General features: G+C 47.1%; 1 protein-coding gene across 11 annotated transcripts in view; it reads right to left on the bottom strand.

The window, feature by feature from the left end:
* Positions 1-18,596, bottom strand: part of EVA1C (eva-1 homolog C) — a 97,828-nt gene that overhangs the window by 28,174 nt on the left and 51,058 nt on the right. For all 11 annotated transcript variants that reach the window (XM_070488765.1, XM_014827591.3, XM_014827592.3 and 8 more), the window contains one exon: positions 5,055-5,198. In XM_070488765.1, the coding sequence (XP_070344866.1) occupies positions 5,055-5,198 (144 nt within the window). The remainder of the gene's footprint in view (positions 1-5,054; positions 5,199-18,596) is intronic.

Here is an 18,596-nt window from a genome sequence, read left to right as displayed (position 1 = left end):
CTGGGATGCTGGCTGTGCCTCTCTCTTGGTGACCCTGGAGGACAAGTGGCTCTGGATATGGAGAGGAGCCCCCCTTGCAGAGGTGAGGGGGAGAGCTGGCCAAGTTCTCTGGGTCTGCCTGGTCCTATTAGGAGGAAAGTCTAAAGTCCAGCATGTCCAAGAAGTGTGGCTAATGGTAAAAGTTGGAGGGAAGATAGAGCGAGTGAGGACCTCATTTAGTCATGTGTTAAAAACTACTTACTCAGTGATGCAGGTCCCAACACAGTCAGTGACCAAGCGCTGGCTGCTCTGAGCGGTTTGACATCAGCCAGACCCGCTGCCTACAGTTAGAAAAGCACAAGGCCCTCAGCCTGACTCATTCCCCCAGGATACACGACGATGCTGAAATTCCCCGCTCAGCCTAAAAGCTGTGGGGGAGCGAGCCCTGATTAAAGAAAGTGCCATAAAATAGGAGGAATGCTCTTTTTTAAATGCAAATTGATTTTGTCCCCTGAGAAGACCTTTCAATGGCTCCCCATTGCCCTCAGGGACAAGGCAAGCCTTAATGGCCCATCCTCCAAGGCCCCTCCAGTCCCGCTAGGCTGCTCACCTCCCAGCCTTTGCCTCTGCTGTTCCTTCTGCCCGCCCTTCCCTCCTCTCCACCTTCACTCCGCTGACTCCTACACACTCCCTCTCACTTGGTTCAGTTGCCACCTCCCCTGGGAAGCCCTCCTGGTTCCCTGAGTCCCCAGAGCCTGAGATTCACCACATCATATCCTATAGCCTGTGAGGGTAGGGATCGTATTGCTCACTGAAATTCCCCTGCCCCAACTCCCATGCCTGCATGTGGCTGGTACTCAATAAACACGTATGGCATGAATGAAGGCGAGGAGGCCACAGCACTCCCCCAGGTGGTGGTTCAGGGCCCAGTGAAGGCCAACAGCCTTCTGCCATACAGATGCTCACCCTTCCAGAATATTCTCACTAGTTGTGCAACAAGGGTGAGTCATGTGTGAGGCACCTCTGCCCTTCAGCTGGGTCACACTGGAGATAGGAGGCATGTGTTGCTGTAGAAATCAGGGTCCCCACAGCAGGGCCTACTTGACACGATCTTGTCCCAGATGCACCCTCCCCCCAACCCACAGGGTGGGACGTCCCCTGGAGGGCACAGCAAGATTGCTGGGTAGAACAACAAAGCCTGGTTGGAAGCTGTGGTTGGAAGCAGGGTATGGAATAGACGCCTCTTGGGGGTGGTTCTTCCCTGACCCTCTTATGTAAGAGCAGCTTGACTTGGGTGTGGGAGGTGGGAGGTAGGGGTGGAGGTGGTGGGGTTGGGTGGGCTCCTCTCTGGCAGCCATGTTTATAACCACGTCACATAATTTCTGGCCAATGCTGATCAAACGAGGAGGGCTACCTGATCCCAGCCCAGTCAATTAAATATCCTTCTGTTAGAAGTTTGGAATGAAGATTGCGACACTGCAAGTCTTCATATTGTTAGAATTGTAACATAAAAATCACTCAGGGCTTTGGAGGTAGCCAGGTGTCATCCAGCCCAGGTTTAGAGGAAGGCTGTGTCAGAGGGAGAGACAGAGAGAAAGAGAATAAGGAAGCAGAGGTGCTGTGACAAGCAGAGAAGAGAGACGCAAGAGACGGCTGCCGGTGCCTTGTGTTTCTGGCTTCAGCACCACCTGAGGTCCCGCTTTCCTGCCCTGGCTTCTGGAGCATGGCCTTCTAGCCACTTGATACCTCCCCATGCCACCCTTCTTTTGGCTCAAACCAGCTCAAATTGGTTCCTTCACTCACATCCAAAGAGTCCTAACTAAGACAGATTCACTTAGAAGTGAATTGTCGACATCCTCTGGAATCTTCATATCACTCTGTATTGGTTTGGGAGAATTTTTGAAAATGTAAAATCTTTCAGGCCCACCTGATGATCTATAAAATATGCAGACATTGCAAATCATTTTTAATGATTCAGGTTTCACAGAGAAGAGCCATCTGGCAGGGAGGAAATATTTTTAAAATGTCAACCACTTAGAAGGCGATTAGGTGTCTGCTTGGGGCGGGGCACTAACTGGCCTCACAGTGAGAGTCACCCCTCCCTTTGGAATAACTCCTGAGGGACCACACTGATGGACAAGGAGGCACTTTCCAAGGGAGATGCAAAGAACACGCTCAACACCCCATTTCCTCCACGGGCCCACCTTCAAAACCAAGATGCAGCCCCCATCTCTGACCTCAGCCTTCTGTCCTCTAGTGGCCTCACTCAGATGCCTCCCTCTGCGATTCCTCAACCTCACCCAGACCCCTCCACTGACCTCCTACTTTCTCTTCTTCTCGCAGCCCCTCCTGTCTGCACTGGCCTCTTTTCCCAACTTTGATTCCACCATCCACCATTGTGATCACTCGCTTGGGAACACCCAACTCTAGCCCTCTCTCCCTACTTTCTTGTTACCCAGTCAGTCTCTCCATGCCTGCTCTTGAGCAGCTGGCCTTGCTGGGGGGGAGCCACAGCACTGGGCAGAAGAGTGTCCCCGAGAACTTTGTGACCATTAACCTCCTGCCCCCATGGCACTTACTTCATACCTTCTCATCTCAAACCCCAGTCCTCACAGCGGATGAGCTCTTCTCATACTTTACTTTGAGAAGACAGAGGCCATGCAATAGGAGCTCCAAGCCCTCCTTCATCCATTCCCAGAGCTTCTTCCGCCATGTTATGACAAGGGAAACACCCTTCCCGCCTCTACATGGTCAATCCCATCCCTCTCATCTTCTACCAGACCCCAATCTTTCCAACAGGCCAGGTCCCTTCAGCATCTCTAATGTGTCTATTTTCCAAACACTCCTCAAATCCATCCGACTTTTACCATGTCTACTAGCACGGCTCCAGTCTAAGTCATTGCTGTGTAAGTGGTGTAACTTGTCTCCCACTCCCAACCCACTCCAGCCCCTTCTCCACCCTACGGCCAGAGTGGTCTTTTAAGAGTCTGGTTATCATGATCGGATGACTCCCCTACTTAAATCCCTCCACTGGCACGGCCTCCCAGGACCCTGCCGGATCTGGTCCTGGCCCTCTCCAGGGCCACCTCACACCATCTTCCTCCTCACCAGCTCCTCTCCTCTCCCACTGAGCATCTCTGCACAAGCTGCCCACTCTCTGCTGGCTCAGTCTGCCCACCCATCAGAGCCCAGGTGCAAGTTCACCCTAGAGGAAGGTTCTCTTTGAAAAACTCAAAGCACCCCCCCTCAACTAAAGGAGGGCCCCTCTGCCCTTATCCTCCTGCAGAGCCTCCTGCCCTTTTCTGAAGCAGCATTTATCACAATGGGCAACGACAGATTTATGAGGTTACTTGCTTAACGCCTCTCTCTCTCCCCCAACCAATAATTCCACGAGGACAAGGACTATGCCTTTTTTTTTAACTACTGAATTCTCAGCACCTGGCAAAACCCGTGACACACAGAACATGCCCACAAAGTGCTGAAGGAAGGAGAAGAATCTGGAACTGGGATGAGCGAGCCCCAGGCCTTGAAAGCACGTCTTCCCGTCTTAGCTAAGAAGAGCCACAGCCCCAGGAACCGCCCCCCCCCCATCCTTGGCACACCAGGAAATTCACCTTATTTGCAGCCTAAAGTCCCGCTCCTTCCACCTCAGCTGGAGAGCCCTGGAGTGACTAGAACTTCATAATGATTTATGGGGCCTCTAGGGGAACCTCAGCCAGGATGGGCTCCACACTACCCAGGGCGGCTCCGACGTGGGAGCAGGAACAAGGACTGAGAGGGCAGGTAAAATCACGCTTCCTGGGACGTAAGTGCGGGTGCTGTTACTTTGGGAATACATTTACGTAGACGCTTCACTGTATCTACTACAGCTTTCATATTGCAGAAGACAACATTTTTAGCTCAAATATGAAACGGATGCAACAGAATATTACTAGGCCACAGAAAGGAATGAAGTACTGACATGCGCTACAATATAGATGAACCCTGAAAACATATGGTAGGTAAAGAAGCCGGGCAGAAAGAACTGAAAATTGTGCCATTCCATTTATATGAAATGTCTGGAAGGGGCAAATCCATAAAGACAGAAAGTGGATTGGGGGTTGCCTGGGGGGGGGGGCTGGGGGATGGAGGGTGGACTGGGAGGTGACGGTACAGGGTTTCTTTTAGGGATGATGAGGATGTTCTTTCATTGTGGTGACAGTTGCACAATTCTGTGAATACCCTAAAACCACTGGTTTGTATGCTATAACGGGTGAAACGCACAGTGTTTGAATTGTCTCTCAGTAAAGCTGGTACTGAAAACAAGAGGCTAGGGTTATCTGGTAGAAGGAAGAGGGGTTTCCAGGAGCACGGGTATCAGGTTCTTCAGTTACAGTGCTCTTTACTCTCCCTGTGTTTCTATGCCCATTTCAAAAAAAAAACAGTCCACCTGTCAGGATTGCAACCCAGAAATCCTCAGTACCCTCAGAAAACAACGAACTGCTGACTTGCTTTTAGGGAGCTTTAAAAACTGGAATTGGACGCACCAGGCATTTCATTTTATCGTCTGAAGACCCTAGGCAAACACAGTCACGCTGTCCTGTAACATTTTTAATTGTTTGAGGTAAGCATTTGATCTGTTGACTCAACCCTGTGGGCATGCAGATAATTGGCTGTTGGCAGCACAGAGAATGAGTCATTTAGGGCCTAAAAGCAGGGCTGGAGGTGAACCAGGAGCCAAACATCACTGCTGTGAACGTGCATGACAGACCCATAAACTTCAGCACCTCCTAAGAACCCAGAGAAAACCCACTATTCTCAGTGCCATCAATTAAACCCCATTTGTGGCTCTTTTCCGATTCTTCCTGTTTGCTGCCAATCTGATGGCACTAAGGGCTTTTAAATCAAATTTTGACCCAAGAAAATTCTATCGCTTATCTGATGTGAACGTCATAAACAAGAATAAAGGGTAGAAAAAGAGGTTCTTGAATATCTGGGACAACAAGACAGTTCGAGGAGTAGGGTCTTTGGACTTGCGGCAAGAAAATTCCTTTTGTCACATGACCACCTCCCCACAAGAGGCGGTGTACTCTTACCACAGGCGTAGGTGACGGTGAGGTATTTTTTTACTCCTGGCAGACAGGGGCTTCCGAAATGGTGGTTGTTGACAATGATTTTGCATCTCTGCTTCCCATAGCACCTCCTGGATAATACTTGCAAAGCCGAGTAAGACAAGCAGTCTGAAAGGCAGAAAACAGCAGCACTTTCTGTTACATTCCACATATGGCCACCACGTAGCTTAGGTTATTTTCTGTAAACAAATACACTGAGCTGGATTCCCAAGCTCATGGAGATCGTTTCTCTGATTATTTCCTGTCTCATTAGAGCCCCTGAGATGCTTTACCATATAAAGCATATCGGCTAAGTACCATAGAGGCAGAGCTGGCTTCCTGGGCATGTGCTAGAAGGGCCCTGAGCTTACTTGAATGCTCTGCGGCCACCATCTTGAAATTCCTACGTATTTTTGAATAAGGGACCCTATATTTTCACTTTGTACGGGGCCCCACAAATTGCATAACTGGCCCTGCATACAGAACAAGCAACATACGTAGAACATGGAATGAAGATCTTATTTCTTTTATAACATTCAGCCCCTCTTCAAAATATTTTTTTTTTTGTTTACTTTGAGAATCCATCTCCCCTCCATGAACATAAGCTCCATGACAGCAGACTATTTCTATCTTGCTCATCATCTAATTCCCACTGTCTGGCCCAGGACAGAAGCCCAATAAATAACTGATGAATGAATGAATGAATGAATGAATGAAAGGAACCAATAAGCACGAGGCCACGTTTTTCAGCACCTTGGCACGATGTCACCACAATTAGTAAATATTAATTGAACACATACAGAGGATAAGGCACTGTGCTCAGAAACACAAGTTGGAAGAAGTCTACCTCGCATTGGCAGGACGTGCAATGGAGCCGGAGAGACAAAACCCATATGTGTGACCCCATGTCTGATAATGTGAAACAGGGAGTGAGTGTCAACAGCGAGTGGTCCAGACAAGAGGTGCTGGGGTCAGAGGTGGGAGAGATTGCTGTGGACTGGAGTGGTCAAGACTGGCTTTTTGGAGGAGAGGGGCTTGGTCATGGGAGAAAGAGCAGGCAAGAGGGAAAGGCATAAACACCAAGGCAAGTGGCCAGAAGCACTCAAGGGGAGTCTAGAGGGCTGAGCATGAGCTGGAATAGCGGGTGTGGGCAGGAAAGCCACAGAGAATGAGCCAGAAAAGTAAAGTGGAGCAAGACTGAGACTGCCTTTGAAAGCTAAGTTAAAGACTTTATTTGGACTTTATTCTGCAAGCAACAGGGAGCCTAAAGAAATGACCTAATGCTATTGTCTTTTGGGGACAGTGTACAGGATGTCGTGGGAGAGAAGAGGCATAAAGGCAGGACATCAGTTCAGGAGCAATTTTAGTCATACACATTGGGAGGAGTTAAGGGCTTGAAGAGCAGGGCACTGAGAAGGAGAGAATTTTAGAGATTTTTGCAAAGTTCGGTTCACTTATAATAACAACTAACACGCCAGGCTCTGTCCTCGGCTCTTGCATGTTAGCTGATTTAATGCTCCCAACAACCCTATGAGATAGGCTGTTTATTATACAGTATCCCCCCTTGTCCACAGGGGGCACTTTCCAAGACCCCCAGTGGATGTGTGAAACCACAGAGAGTACCGAACCCTATATATCCTATGACAAAGTTTAATTTATAAATTAGGCATAGTAAGAGATTAACAAAAATAACTAATAATGTAATAAAACAATTGTAACAATATACCGTATAAAAGTTATGTGAATGTGGTCTCTATCTTATTGTACTGTCCTCACCCTTCTCTCGTGATGAAGTGAGGTGACACAGTGCCTACAGGAGGAGACGCAGGGAGGGGAATGACGTGGGCATTGTGACGTAGCATTAGGCTAATAACGACCTTCTGACTATTTCTCAGAAGGAGGATCATCTGCTTCCGGGTCGACCTTGGGTAACTGAAACCACGGAAAGTGAAACCATGGAGAAAGGGGGAATGTTGTGTATATATTTAATTGTTTATTATATATATTATGGGTTGTTTATATAATAGATAATAGGTTGCTTATATTATAGACATATATACACATATATAAAAGGAAAGAATATATAAAATATCAATTTTGTGGATGAGAAAGCAGGCACAGGGAGGTTGCAGACCTCACACAGCTAGAGAATTAGAGGACAGTGGGGTGTGGACATGAACGCCTCTGAGCTCAGCTCTCCAGGTCTGCAGTGGAGGGTGGCTGAGGGACCCATCAGGATGATCCAGACCCTCAGCCTGGAGACTAGGAGACAGTGGTGCCCATTGCCAGGGATACTAGGAGGATGCAGTTTAGACGACAAGATGATAAATTCACTTAAAAAAATACTGTTCTGCATTTCAGATGGGAGAGACCTTCAAAGAGAATGTCCATATCCAGCTATGCCCTTGGGAAGGTCATGCTGGAGAGGGTCATGCTCCCCTGGGCGGGACGGCCTGAGGGCTCATGCTGTGATAAAGCGGCTCAGGGAGAGTGGTGGGGTCACAGTGGCAGGGACCTGCAGTCACTGGACTTTTCCTGTGCCGTCTGCTCACGTCTTACAGATGACAAACTCCTCTACCCTCTCAAACAAAAACTCTGTACTCCCCACATCCCTGAACCTCTCTCCAGCTTAATCTCTTCCCTTCACAGTCAGGCTTCTAGAAAGGGTCCTCTGTGCCCTGGCCTCCACTGCATCTCCTCCGGCCCATGTCCCATCCATTCCTCAGTGTGTGTCTGTCCCACACACGCCGTGACCACTGATCCCTTCCCTCAGATCATGGGACCTACTACTGTCCTGTCCAAGAGATGGGGGAGATCCTAATCCTTGCCCATCTCTGGAATTTTGGGACTCTGAACAACAGCCCTCCCGGACCTCTGCTCCCTGGTGCCCTTCTCCCCACTTGTCGCTATCTCCTCCATCGCAGAGCCCTCTGCACACCTGCCCACCCACAGTGAGCTCCTTCCTGTACCTGGGCTCTCTTCTTCCACCTGCACTCTCCAACCTGGCCCCACGTCCATCCCGAACCTCCGAGAGCCAAGGACTCTCTCTCCCTTCAGCCCTGGCTCCTCCTGGGAACTCCACCCCATGCATGGATTGCCTTCACTCTCCTCCCAGAAACCTGTTGCTCCTCGTGTCCAGACCGTCTACACCGTATGCATCACATCCTCCCATCCCCCCTTGACAACCAAGCGCCCCAACCTAGCCCCGCTCCTCTCCTGCTTCCTGCTCTCAGGGACTGGTACCTCAATCTCCAAGGAGTCCCATCTGGAAGCCTCGGCTCCGTCCCCCTCCCTATGCCCTCCCAATCTGATGTTCTGGCTGAGAATAAGCCCTCCTCTCAGTTCCCAGCCTCAGCCGCAACCCTGTCACTTCTGCTGTCAGGCTTTTAACTGGCCTCCCCCTCTTTCCTCCCACTTCCAGTGGTGCTCCCCTTTGCCCTTCAATATCTTCTTTCTAATCACATCACTCCCCTACTTCAGATCCGGCCCCCACCCGCCCCGCCCTTAAGATCAAGCCCAGCTCCTGAGAATAGTGTGCAGGGCCCGCTGTGACTCACCCACCTTCCTCCTTTTAGCTTCCGTGGCAGCCACTCCTCTGCCCCAGCCTGTGTCCCCCAGGCTGCCGAGCTCACTGCAGCTCCAGAAGCCGGGCTGTGATCTTCGACGTCCCTACACCTCTGAGTAGACTCTTCTGCCGCTTGGAATCCCCCCTCCCCTCTGTCCGCTCAGTGGTCACCTTCTCCACCATCCCCACCCCCAGGTCACAGTTAGTCCTTTCCTTTTCTGTGCTTCCTCTGTTCCTTGTATAGCTGTTATCATGGCTCTACTTATTTTCTCGTTTGTCTGTCTCCAGACTAGACAGGCAGCTCCCGCTTACACAGGCCTGATGCTCAATGAATGCTCAAAGAATTACAGAGCAAATGAACAGAGGTGAGGCCCCAGCCTCCATCCCTTTTGAAACTCCTCCCGCCTTCTGATACCCTCACCACCAGGCGTTTGAGACAAGTGCTCAGAGGAAGAGTCTCGAAATGGTCACTTGGGAAGAGAGCAGAGGGGGTAAACCAGAAGTGGGGTCCAGGGGTGCACGACAACCAGAGGAAGGGAGCTGCAAGAAGGACTCAAACAGAACCGGAAGCCAGAGAAAATGCCCTGTCTTCACGCCATGTTCACTGCAGCATCCTTCACAAAAGCCAAGAGGGGGAAGCCGCCTAAGTGTCCATCAGCGGAAGAATGGATAAAACAAATGCTGTGTATACACACAATGGACTATTATGCAGCCTTAAAAAGGAAGGGAATTCTGACACGTGCTACAACATGGATGAAGCTTGAGGACATTACGCTCAGTGAAATAAGCGAGTCACAATAGGGCAAATACTGTAGGATTCGCTCACACGAGGGACTTAGACTAGCCAAGTTCATGGAAACAGAAAGTGGAACGGTGGCTGCCAGGGGCTGGGGGAAGGGAAAACGGGGAGTTATTATTTAATGGATAGAGTTTCAGTTTCGCAAGACCAAAAACGTTCTGGAGATTGTTTGCACAACAATGTGAATATACTTAATGCTACTGAACTATACACTTAGAAATGGCTAGGATGGTAAATTATATGTTATCAGTTGTTTTAACTACGATTAAAAAAATGCCATGACTTAATTGTGAAGATTAAATTAACTAATTTTCATAAAGTGCTTCAAGCACTGCAATAAGTGTGAGCCATTGTTAACGAAGGGAAGGAGGAAGAATGAAGGGAATTAAGAATGCGATGGGATAGGAGAAAGCTACCAGATATTAATATCTACCAGATATTAAGACGTCATTAATCTACAGAAATGAAGACAGTGTTGCACCCCAGGATAGAAATATTACTCATGGACCAGAAGAAGGAACCTAGAGATCGAGCCGGGTGTGTGTGGGACTGTGGTATTGGACAGGGGTGATGTGGCAGTGGCGGGGGGAACGGGGGGGGAGAGTGGCACATCTGGTTACCCACAGGAAAAAAGTGGGATTGAGTTCCCGTACAAAAATCAATTCCAGAAGGATTAAAGACTTACACGTGAAAAGCAGAACTTGAAGGAAAAAAACAGAGGATAACAATGTTCAGATCTTGGAAGGGGAAATGATTCCTTAAATACAAAAAGCACCAAGTGAAAAAAACAAAAGATTGGTACATTTGACTACCTTAAAATTAAGAACTATGGGTCATTAAAACGCACCACAAAGAAAGTGAAAAGATAAGCCACAAATGGAGAGAACATATTTTCAATACATATAATCAAAAGACTTAGGGCTTCTGCAGATAAATACGAAACAGACAATCCAAATTTTTTAAATGGATGAAAGTCATGAACAGGCATTTCATAGAAGAGGAAACATATCTGATACACACATGAAAAGAAACTTAGTTTTATTAGTAATCAGGGAAATGCAAATTAAGACCATAATGAAGATCTCATTTTACGCCTTCTAGATTGGCAGAGATTAAGAAGCCTGACAATACCAAGTGTTGGAGAAGGTGTGCATCAGTGGACAGTCTTGAACATGGCTGGTGGGAGTGTTAACTCTCCCCGGAACACACACCGGCATCTTTTAAATATGAACATTTTCACACCCTAAGACTCAGCAATTTCACTCTCAAGAGTCTGCGGCCTACATATCCCTTTCCTGAAACCCTTTGGAATTCAAAATTCTTCCGATTTTAGAGAAGTAATCCTACGCATTGGGGCAGAAACTCATAGTCAAATACATTGTTATTTCTCCAGTGAAACATGCAAATATGCACATTAAGTGAGATAAATGAAGATGAATTAAAACTTCTAGTTAGTTCTGGTTGGATCAGGTTTTTCTGCCACATGAATTTGTTTTTAAAAACTCTTGGTTTTTCAGAGCTTTTTGGCTTCCAGAACTGCAATAAGGGGCTGTAGCCCTGTGCTTTAGAGACAATATTACATACATGCCCACCAGGAAACATGTATAAAGTTGTTCAGAGAAGCGCAGCTCTTACCAGTAAAAACCTGGAAACAACCCGAATGCCCATCCTCATGAGAATGGATGAAGAATGCAACGTCACTCAACACTGCTAAGGAATGGACACAGCTACACACAACAATATGGATGGACCACTGACACAACGTTGACTGAAAAAAAGCTAGTCCCAGAAAATTGCATGCAGTTAGACACCATTTTTATTAGCCAAAAGAAAAGAAATATTAAAAAAGGTATGTATGTAACATATAGACCCATGTAAGAAAACAAATATGAAAAGGGAAAGGAATAAACTGAAATCTCAGGATAGTCGTTGCCACTGGGAAGGACAGGGCACTGGGACAGGGGAGAAGGGAGGCAACTTGCTTGCAGATTTTAGTTCTTTGGGGTGTAAAGCATTATCTATTCTGCTTTACAATGTGCGTAAGTGTTACACAGATTATGTTGTATACATCAAATATATAAAAGAATTTAAAAAGAAAACATAAATTATTAAAGCCTTTTCTCACGACGATTTTTCTCCCAGAATTCTTTTAGATTAAATGGAGACCAGAGATGTTGGAAGCAAGGAGTCAGGTAATAATAATATCATAGGAAATAAAAATATAAGTATTTATTCCTGGGCATATTGAGCCACAAAAGTCTCATAGGGGCATAGAGGAAGCAGCAACATCTGGTAAAAACCTGGACACGGGGAAAGAGACAAGAAGTTAGGAGTCAAGGACAACAGTAAAATCAACAGTCTCACATCCATTCTTTAGTCTCCTTAGGGCGATCAACTCAAACAATGCTGCCAGAGTCAACTCCTAAAAGTATGACCATGCTCCTTCCCTGTTTATGCTGAAGCCTCACGATGTGGAGGAAGCCTGGATCCCTGAGCCACGGCTGAGGAGAGCCGCCCAGGAGAGCTACCCAAGCCGCATCGGACTGTGCTGTGCGCAGGAAATAGCCCTTCCCTGGGTTAAGGCGCTGAGTTGTTTGTTAGAACGGCTAATGTTAATTACCTTGGCTAACGCTTAGCAAGGCTATGTAACCTGCCCAAGGTCTCAATGCTTATGTAGGATGCTGCCACAGTGTGGCTTGACAAGCCATGATAGGTCCACATCCGGGAGTCGAACGTGCGAACCCTGGGCCACCGAAGTGGAGCACACAAACTCAACCACTATGCCACCAGGCCAGCCCCAGGAAAGACAATGCTCTTGAGGAAAGGACAATTAAATATATATATTATTCATATAATATATATTTGTTTATGTAATATATATGTATATGTCATGTATATATACGTATCTGTGTAAACATAAATGTATATATATTTGTTATATAGCTAAATGCGTAACGTGTGTAATACATATATCTCAACAAATGGTGAGGAACATTATCATAAAAGCACTTGATTTGAATATATGCATGAAGGTTCTGATTGATTTTGTACGCACTCTTCCACAATATCTGATAATCGGGTATTTGGGGCACACAGCAGGCCATCAACAACGCTGTATTTAATGAAGGAATTAGTGGACTGAGTTGGACATCAGGTAATGCAAACATCTCCTACAGCTGGCTTTAGAAAGTGTTTTCTGTGGGGGCGCCTGGCCGGTGAGTTTGAATCTATGCTGAGAAAAGCCGCCTCTCAGGGACTCAGGGAGCTGTCGTCCTTGTGTTGGTCCCTGGTCAGGTCTTCTCAGCTACTCACTTGGCCTGGAATTGGTCCATCTTTTCTCTGACTGCTTCTGATACTCGAGTCTAAAGGATGCATCTTGCGGGACCTAATTCGGTGGGTCCTCACAAATGAAAGAAAGGCAAACACACCAAGTCAAGAAGCCAACAGAGCTCTAATGAAATGTTTTAAGCGTCCGTCTATACCAAGAGCCAGAAGCACCTAGTATGTCTTTATGAAGAGTAAGGAGCAGTAGAAAGAGCAAGGGGCACCGTTAGGGTCCCAACAGGCCACCCATGGCTCCAACTGGGCCACGTAAAGAGAGCTTAACAAAAGGACTGGACAGAGGTGTCAGTGGGATATGTAACACCTCAAAGGATGGTGCAGCACCCCCGGGTAGAGAGATGCCACCACCCCAAGCCTGAAGGGGCAAGGGCAGTGGTTTCCAGAATTCAGAGGGGGACCCCCCGTGGAGAGGGGGGAGCATGGAGCAGGGGCCTTCGGGGAGGGCTGTGCCGCTCCCAGTGTGTTATGCTGTGTTACGTCAGCCGCTGTGGCACCTGCATCTCTCATCAGACTGAGAGCCCCTGGCGGGCAAGGGGGTGTACCCCTCCTGTGGTGTGCCCAGCACCTGGGACTGTTCGACTCACCGAGACTGTGTTCCTCCTGCATGACACAAGGATACCTTTGCCACTGGATTTCTGCGAGATTTGTACGAGGCAACTGCAGAAGTCAAAGTCCACACAAACTTTAGCCTTTCTCACCAGCTGTCTCTAAGCTTGAATGAAAGATCTGCTGGGGTCAAGGTTCCAGAAGGCCCTCTGCCTGTGGTAGCTGCAAGGAACGGGATGGAGCAGTGGGCACATCAGCCCCCTTGCAAAGCCAGCTGCCTCAGTTGGTCAATGAAGATACGAGGAACTGACTTGTTGGTTGGCGTGACTATTACATAAAACCCTGCCTTTAGCTGTCCAGTGCCAGCACCCAACATATGCCAGATACCATCACCAACGTCAGGCCACCTTACGTTCAAAGGGAAAATGGGACTTCTGAAAAAGGCCTTCGGGACGTGGACACTTTACAGTCTAAATTATATGCCTTCTCTGGTCCTGTTAAGTGAAAACAAACATATATGGCATGGTATGATCAGAACTAAATATTACACCCCCAACCTGCATATAGGAAAAAAAAACACTGGAAGAATTGCCAAGATGGTAGCAGAGTATTTTTGGGTGACAAAAAAGAGGTGGGCTTTAAAAAAAATTTTTTTCCCCCTATAAATTTTAAGATACTTTCCAAGTTTTTGTGAGTTTGCATTGCTTTAAAATGAAAGAGAGCAAAATAAACTTTCTTAAAAAGTAAAATAAAATTCATGTCTGGATAGAAGACAGCTTTTAAATATGAGGGTCTCTGAGGCAATTTTTTCAGACATGTAAAATTTTCCGCAATGTCATAATCAACTACTCTTTTGTATAACTCAATTGGCCCCAAGAGCCATGAAAAGTTTATCTAGGGGGAAAGATATATCCTTTGAATTTTCTTCTAGTTTATTTTTTTATTGCTTTTTTTTTGGATGCACAGGATCCAAAAAATGGATATTTTTGCTGTCTTTAGGAGCCTCTGTATTATTTGGGGTTCTGAGTGGAGCATGCTTATCAGTTGAAAAAAAATCCCTTAAATCTCAAGAGATGTGAGAATTGGATATATAATTTCTGTACAAGCTTTCTGCATTGGGAAGAAGTAACAGTCTGAACTACGGAAATATTCTTAGAAGTCTGATAAACTATTATTGTTTTTTCTGTTTCAAGATAAATATGATTATAGTTGAAAACTTAAAAATCTTGCCAAATATGCCAAAATATGCCAAAACTGGGAAAATAAAAATCCCCAGTAAATCCCACTATCAAGAAAAAAACTGTTGGGGCCAGCCCGGTGGCACAGTGGTTAAGTTCACACACTCCAATTCGGCAGCCAGGGGTTTGCTGGTTCAGATCCTGGGCATGGACCTACACATCGCTCATCAAGCCATCCTGATGTGGCATCCCACATAGAAGAACTAGAAGGACATACAACTAGGATATACACTATGTACTCGGGTTTTGGGGAGAAAAAAAAAAGAAGAAGATTGGCAACAGATGTTAGCTCAGGGCCAATCTTCCTTACCAAAAAAAAAAAAAAAAAGAAGAAGAAGAAAGGAAAAAAACAAAAAAGAAAAGAACTGTTCACCTTTAAAGAACATCCTTCTAGTCACTTTTCTATGTATAAATGCCCTTCCCCCTCAGGGGATCATACACATATTACTTTGCATGCTACTTTTTCCCATTTATTAAATATATTTGTGAAAGTTTTAACATGAGCATCATTTTAAAGAGCTGCATGGTCTCTTATTTTACGGATGTAGCAGCTCTATTTACAATATCCCCTTGGAGACACTCAGGTGATTTCCATTTTCTAATATCATAAACAGTTCTACATGGAGCATCCTTAGAGCTAAATCTGTGTGCACAAGCATGACCGTTTCCACAGGAATTCTTGGAAGTAGATTGCTTTGTCAAAAGGTATTCAAAATACTAAGGCTTTTGATACACACGGCCGAACTGTTATCCAGAAAATTTGTGCCAATTCACGCTCCTGCCAGAACTGTATGGAGTGCCCCTGGAAGCTTCTATTTTCTTAGGACATGTGCCTGACCATATTCTTGAAGGCTAACAGAGGAAGAAAAAAAAAAACAGACTCCCGTTTATAAGCCCACAGCCCTCTCTGACCCAGGAGGTCTGTGCCCAGGGTGAGCTACAGCTGCATGCTTCTGCCACCCTGCGACGGAAGGAATTTACCTGGACGGGAGTGAAGGAGCCCACTGTGTGGTTTCAGGAAGAGGCCCAAGGTAATTCAGGTCTGATTCAAGTCTGACGGTTCCTTGTTGACACTGAGCTCTGAACCGTTTGCAGGGTTTTTTTTTTTTTGAGTGGTTATTTCCCTCCCAGGCTGATTTTGTTTGCGCCCTCTCTTTCCTGGCAAACTACCCTCCACCCCAATACGTGTGATAACAAGACATTCAACCATTTAATTTTTATTTCTTTGGCTACCGTTTAACGTGAAACTGAAGTTAATCACTCTTTACAACCTGTGTTTATTTAGATAATGAGGCTGCTGCTCCTAAGGGACTCTGTCTTGGCAGTGGGAGCCCCCGGCACCTTGATCTTTGGCTGAAAAGTCCTGGCCTGCCCACACTTGGCCTTGGGATGGCCTTAGCCCAGCCTCTGAGGCCCAGTGTGTGGTTTTCTCACTCTCTTAGTAAGGAAACAGAATCTCTGGAGCCCACCCAGAAAATGTAACTGCAGCAGGAAATGACGGGCCACAGCGGCTGCCCAGCCAGGGGACGGCTCTGGAGCCCTGCTTTCACGCCCAGGTCTGTGGAAGGTTCACTCCCTTCTGGGGTTGAGAGGTGGCTCCTCTCTTATTCATTGGGAGCCAATAATGATCAATCACTTTCATACCTTTCTTTCGGTTTCTCTTCCACCAGATGAGGCATGAGTCCTGATGGATCTGACTTGCTAGAAGATCTTTCAGAAACGTCTTTGGGTCAGCCCCCTCAAGATCAGACCCCAGACCTACTTTGTTCGAATTCGCGTGACTGTAAGATGTCACTTTTTGAAGCCGGTCTCACGGCTGGCTTGGTCATCGGCCTCACCGCTCTGCCTTTTCATTTGGTGGTTGTGGTGGTCAGCCTTTCGAGTGGTTTGCTAGGGCTGCCCTAACACATCCCACACACCGAGTGACTTAAACCGCAGAAATTCGTTTCCTCTCCGTTTTGGAGGCTACAAGTCCAAGGTGTCAAGGAGGGTTGGTTGCTTCTGAGGCCTGTCTCCTCGCCTTGCAAACGGCCGTCCTCTCCCTGTGTCTTCACATGGTCTTCCCTCTGCGTGCATCTGTGTCCTGATTTCCTCTTTTTATAAGGACACAAGTCATATTAGGGCCCACCCATATGACCTCAATTTAACTTAGTCACCTCTTTAAAGACACTATCTTCAAACACAGTCACATTCTGAGGTCCTGGGGGTTAAGATTTCAACATAGGAATTTTCGGGGACACAATTCAGCCCATAATAACCTTCAAGATGGCCCCCAATGATCTTCACCTCCTGGAATTCACGCCCCGTGTAGCCTCCTCTCTCAACGTATCAGAGCTGGTCTGTGGGACCCGTAGACTATGGCAGAGGTGACAGTGTGTCGATTCCATTTGCCCTTGTGCATCACTTGCTCTGGGAGAAGCAAGCTGCCATGTCATAAGGACACTCAAGAGATCCATGTGGGGCGAACCAAGGCCTCCCGCCAACAACCAGTGCCAACCTGTCCGCCACATGACTGAGTCACCCTGGAAGCCCAGCCCTCAGGTGACTTCAGCCCCAGCCAACATCCCAACTGCCACCTCACCAGACCTGGTGAGACCCTGAGCAAGAACTGCCCCAATAAGCTACCCCAGAATTCCTGCCCCACAGAAACTGAGTGAATAAACGTTGTTTTTTGTTTTAAGCCATTAAATTTGGAGGTATTTCACTACATAGCAATAGAAAATATATACACATTTTGATACTTAGAAGTGGGTTGCTGGGCTAAAAAAATCCTAACAATGTGGGAGTGGCTTTGGGACTGGGCTTTGGGCATAAGTTGGGAAGACCCTGAAGAGAGTGAAAGTTTACGGCCTTGAAGAGAAGCCCAGCATCTGTCACCTTTGTACCCAGAGGCCAAGTGCATCTTTAGGGCAGAACTTCCCAACTTCACCAGTCAATGCACACAGGTATCCCCGGGCTGCCCCCCAGCCATTGATTTTGGCACTGGGCAGCACCTCCCTTTCCCCACTGTGCCATACGAATGTTAATTTTCTGTGTGTGATGATGAGAAAAAGGCAAGGAAGCAACCTTCAGGGCCAGGCCATGCTGTGTGACCAACACCTCGCCACGGCCTCCCCTGCCTCCCACATTCCAGATGGGCCCAGCTTAGGGCGACACACACAGAACGTGGAGGCTCTGCTCACCCTCCTCTGGGCCAAGACTCAGAGCCTTGCTGAGGACAGGTGTGAGCATCCAACACCCTGGGAATACCCAGTAGGAGCTGGTCCTGAGAGCCAGGCCTCGGGCAGCCCTGAGGATGCTGTGGGAGCATGATGGCATCACACGACTCAGGGGCTCACAGGCACAGGTCCCGACTCCCACCTGGGGCATCCCCCTCTTCACCACCACTCAGCTCCTTCCTCTTGAACTTACCCTACATAGGAAGTCTACAGAATTGAAAGAGCAGCCGGCCCTGTATAACAGACCCAAACAATACGTTCAGAAAAAATATACTGTGGGGTTGGAGATCGACAGCAGAAAAAGCAGGCGAAGGGTTAATACCTCTACTCTATGACGAGCTCATAAAAATTATGAAAAAAATAAAGATCCCAAGAGAAAAAAAGGACAAAGCCTCGAGAGACAATGTGTGCAACTCCAATAACCACAAAAACATGGGAAATGTCCCAGGTCATTAATATTCAAAGGAAGGCAAATAAAAAAATATACAGAAAGACCACTTTATAAGTATTAAATTGGAAACATGAAGAAAAACCATCCATTACTCTGCCAACGTTGTAGGGAAACTCACAGTTGTGCACTGCTGTTTACGCATATAAATTGGTACAAAAAGTTTTTGGAAAGAACTCTGGTGATATGTATGAAGAACTGTAAACCAGCCTACGCCTTCTTTTTTTTTTTTTTTGAGGAAGATTAGCCCTGAGCTAACGTCCACTGCCAATCCTCCTCTTTTTGCTGAGGAAGATTGGCCCTGAGCTAACACCTGCACCCATCTTCCTCTATTTCACATGTGGGACGCCTACCACAGCATGGCTTGATGA

The sequence above is a fragment of the Equus asinus genome, chromosome 18 (assembly GCF_041296235.1).
Source record: "Equus asinus isolate D_3611 breed Donkey chromosome 18, EquAss-T2T_v2, whole genome shotgun sequence".
In the NCBI taxonomy this organism is placed as follows: domain Eukaryota; kingdom Metazoa; phylum Chordata; class Mammalia; order Perissodactyla; family Equidae; genus Equus; species Equus asinus.
Note: the sequence above shows the minus strand (reverse complement) of the source record. Positions and strands in the feature narration are given on the sequence as shown.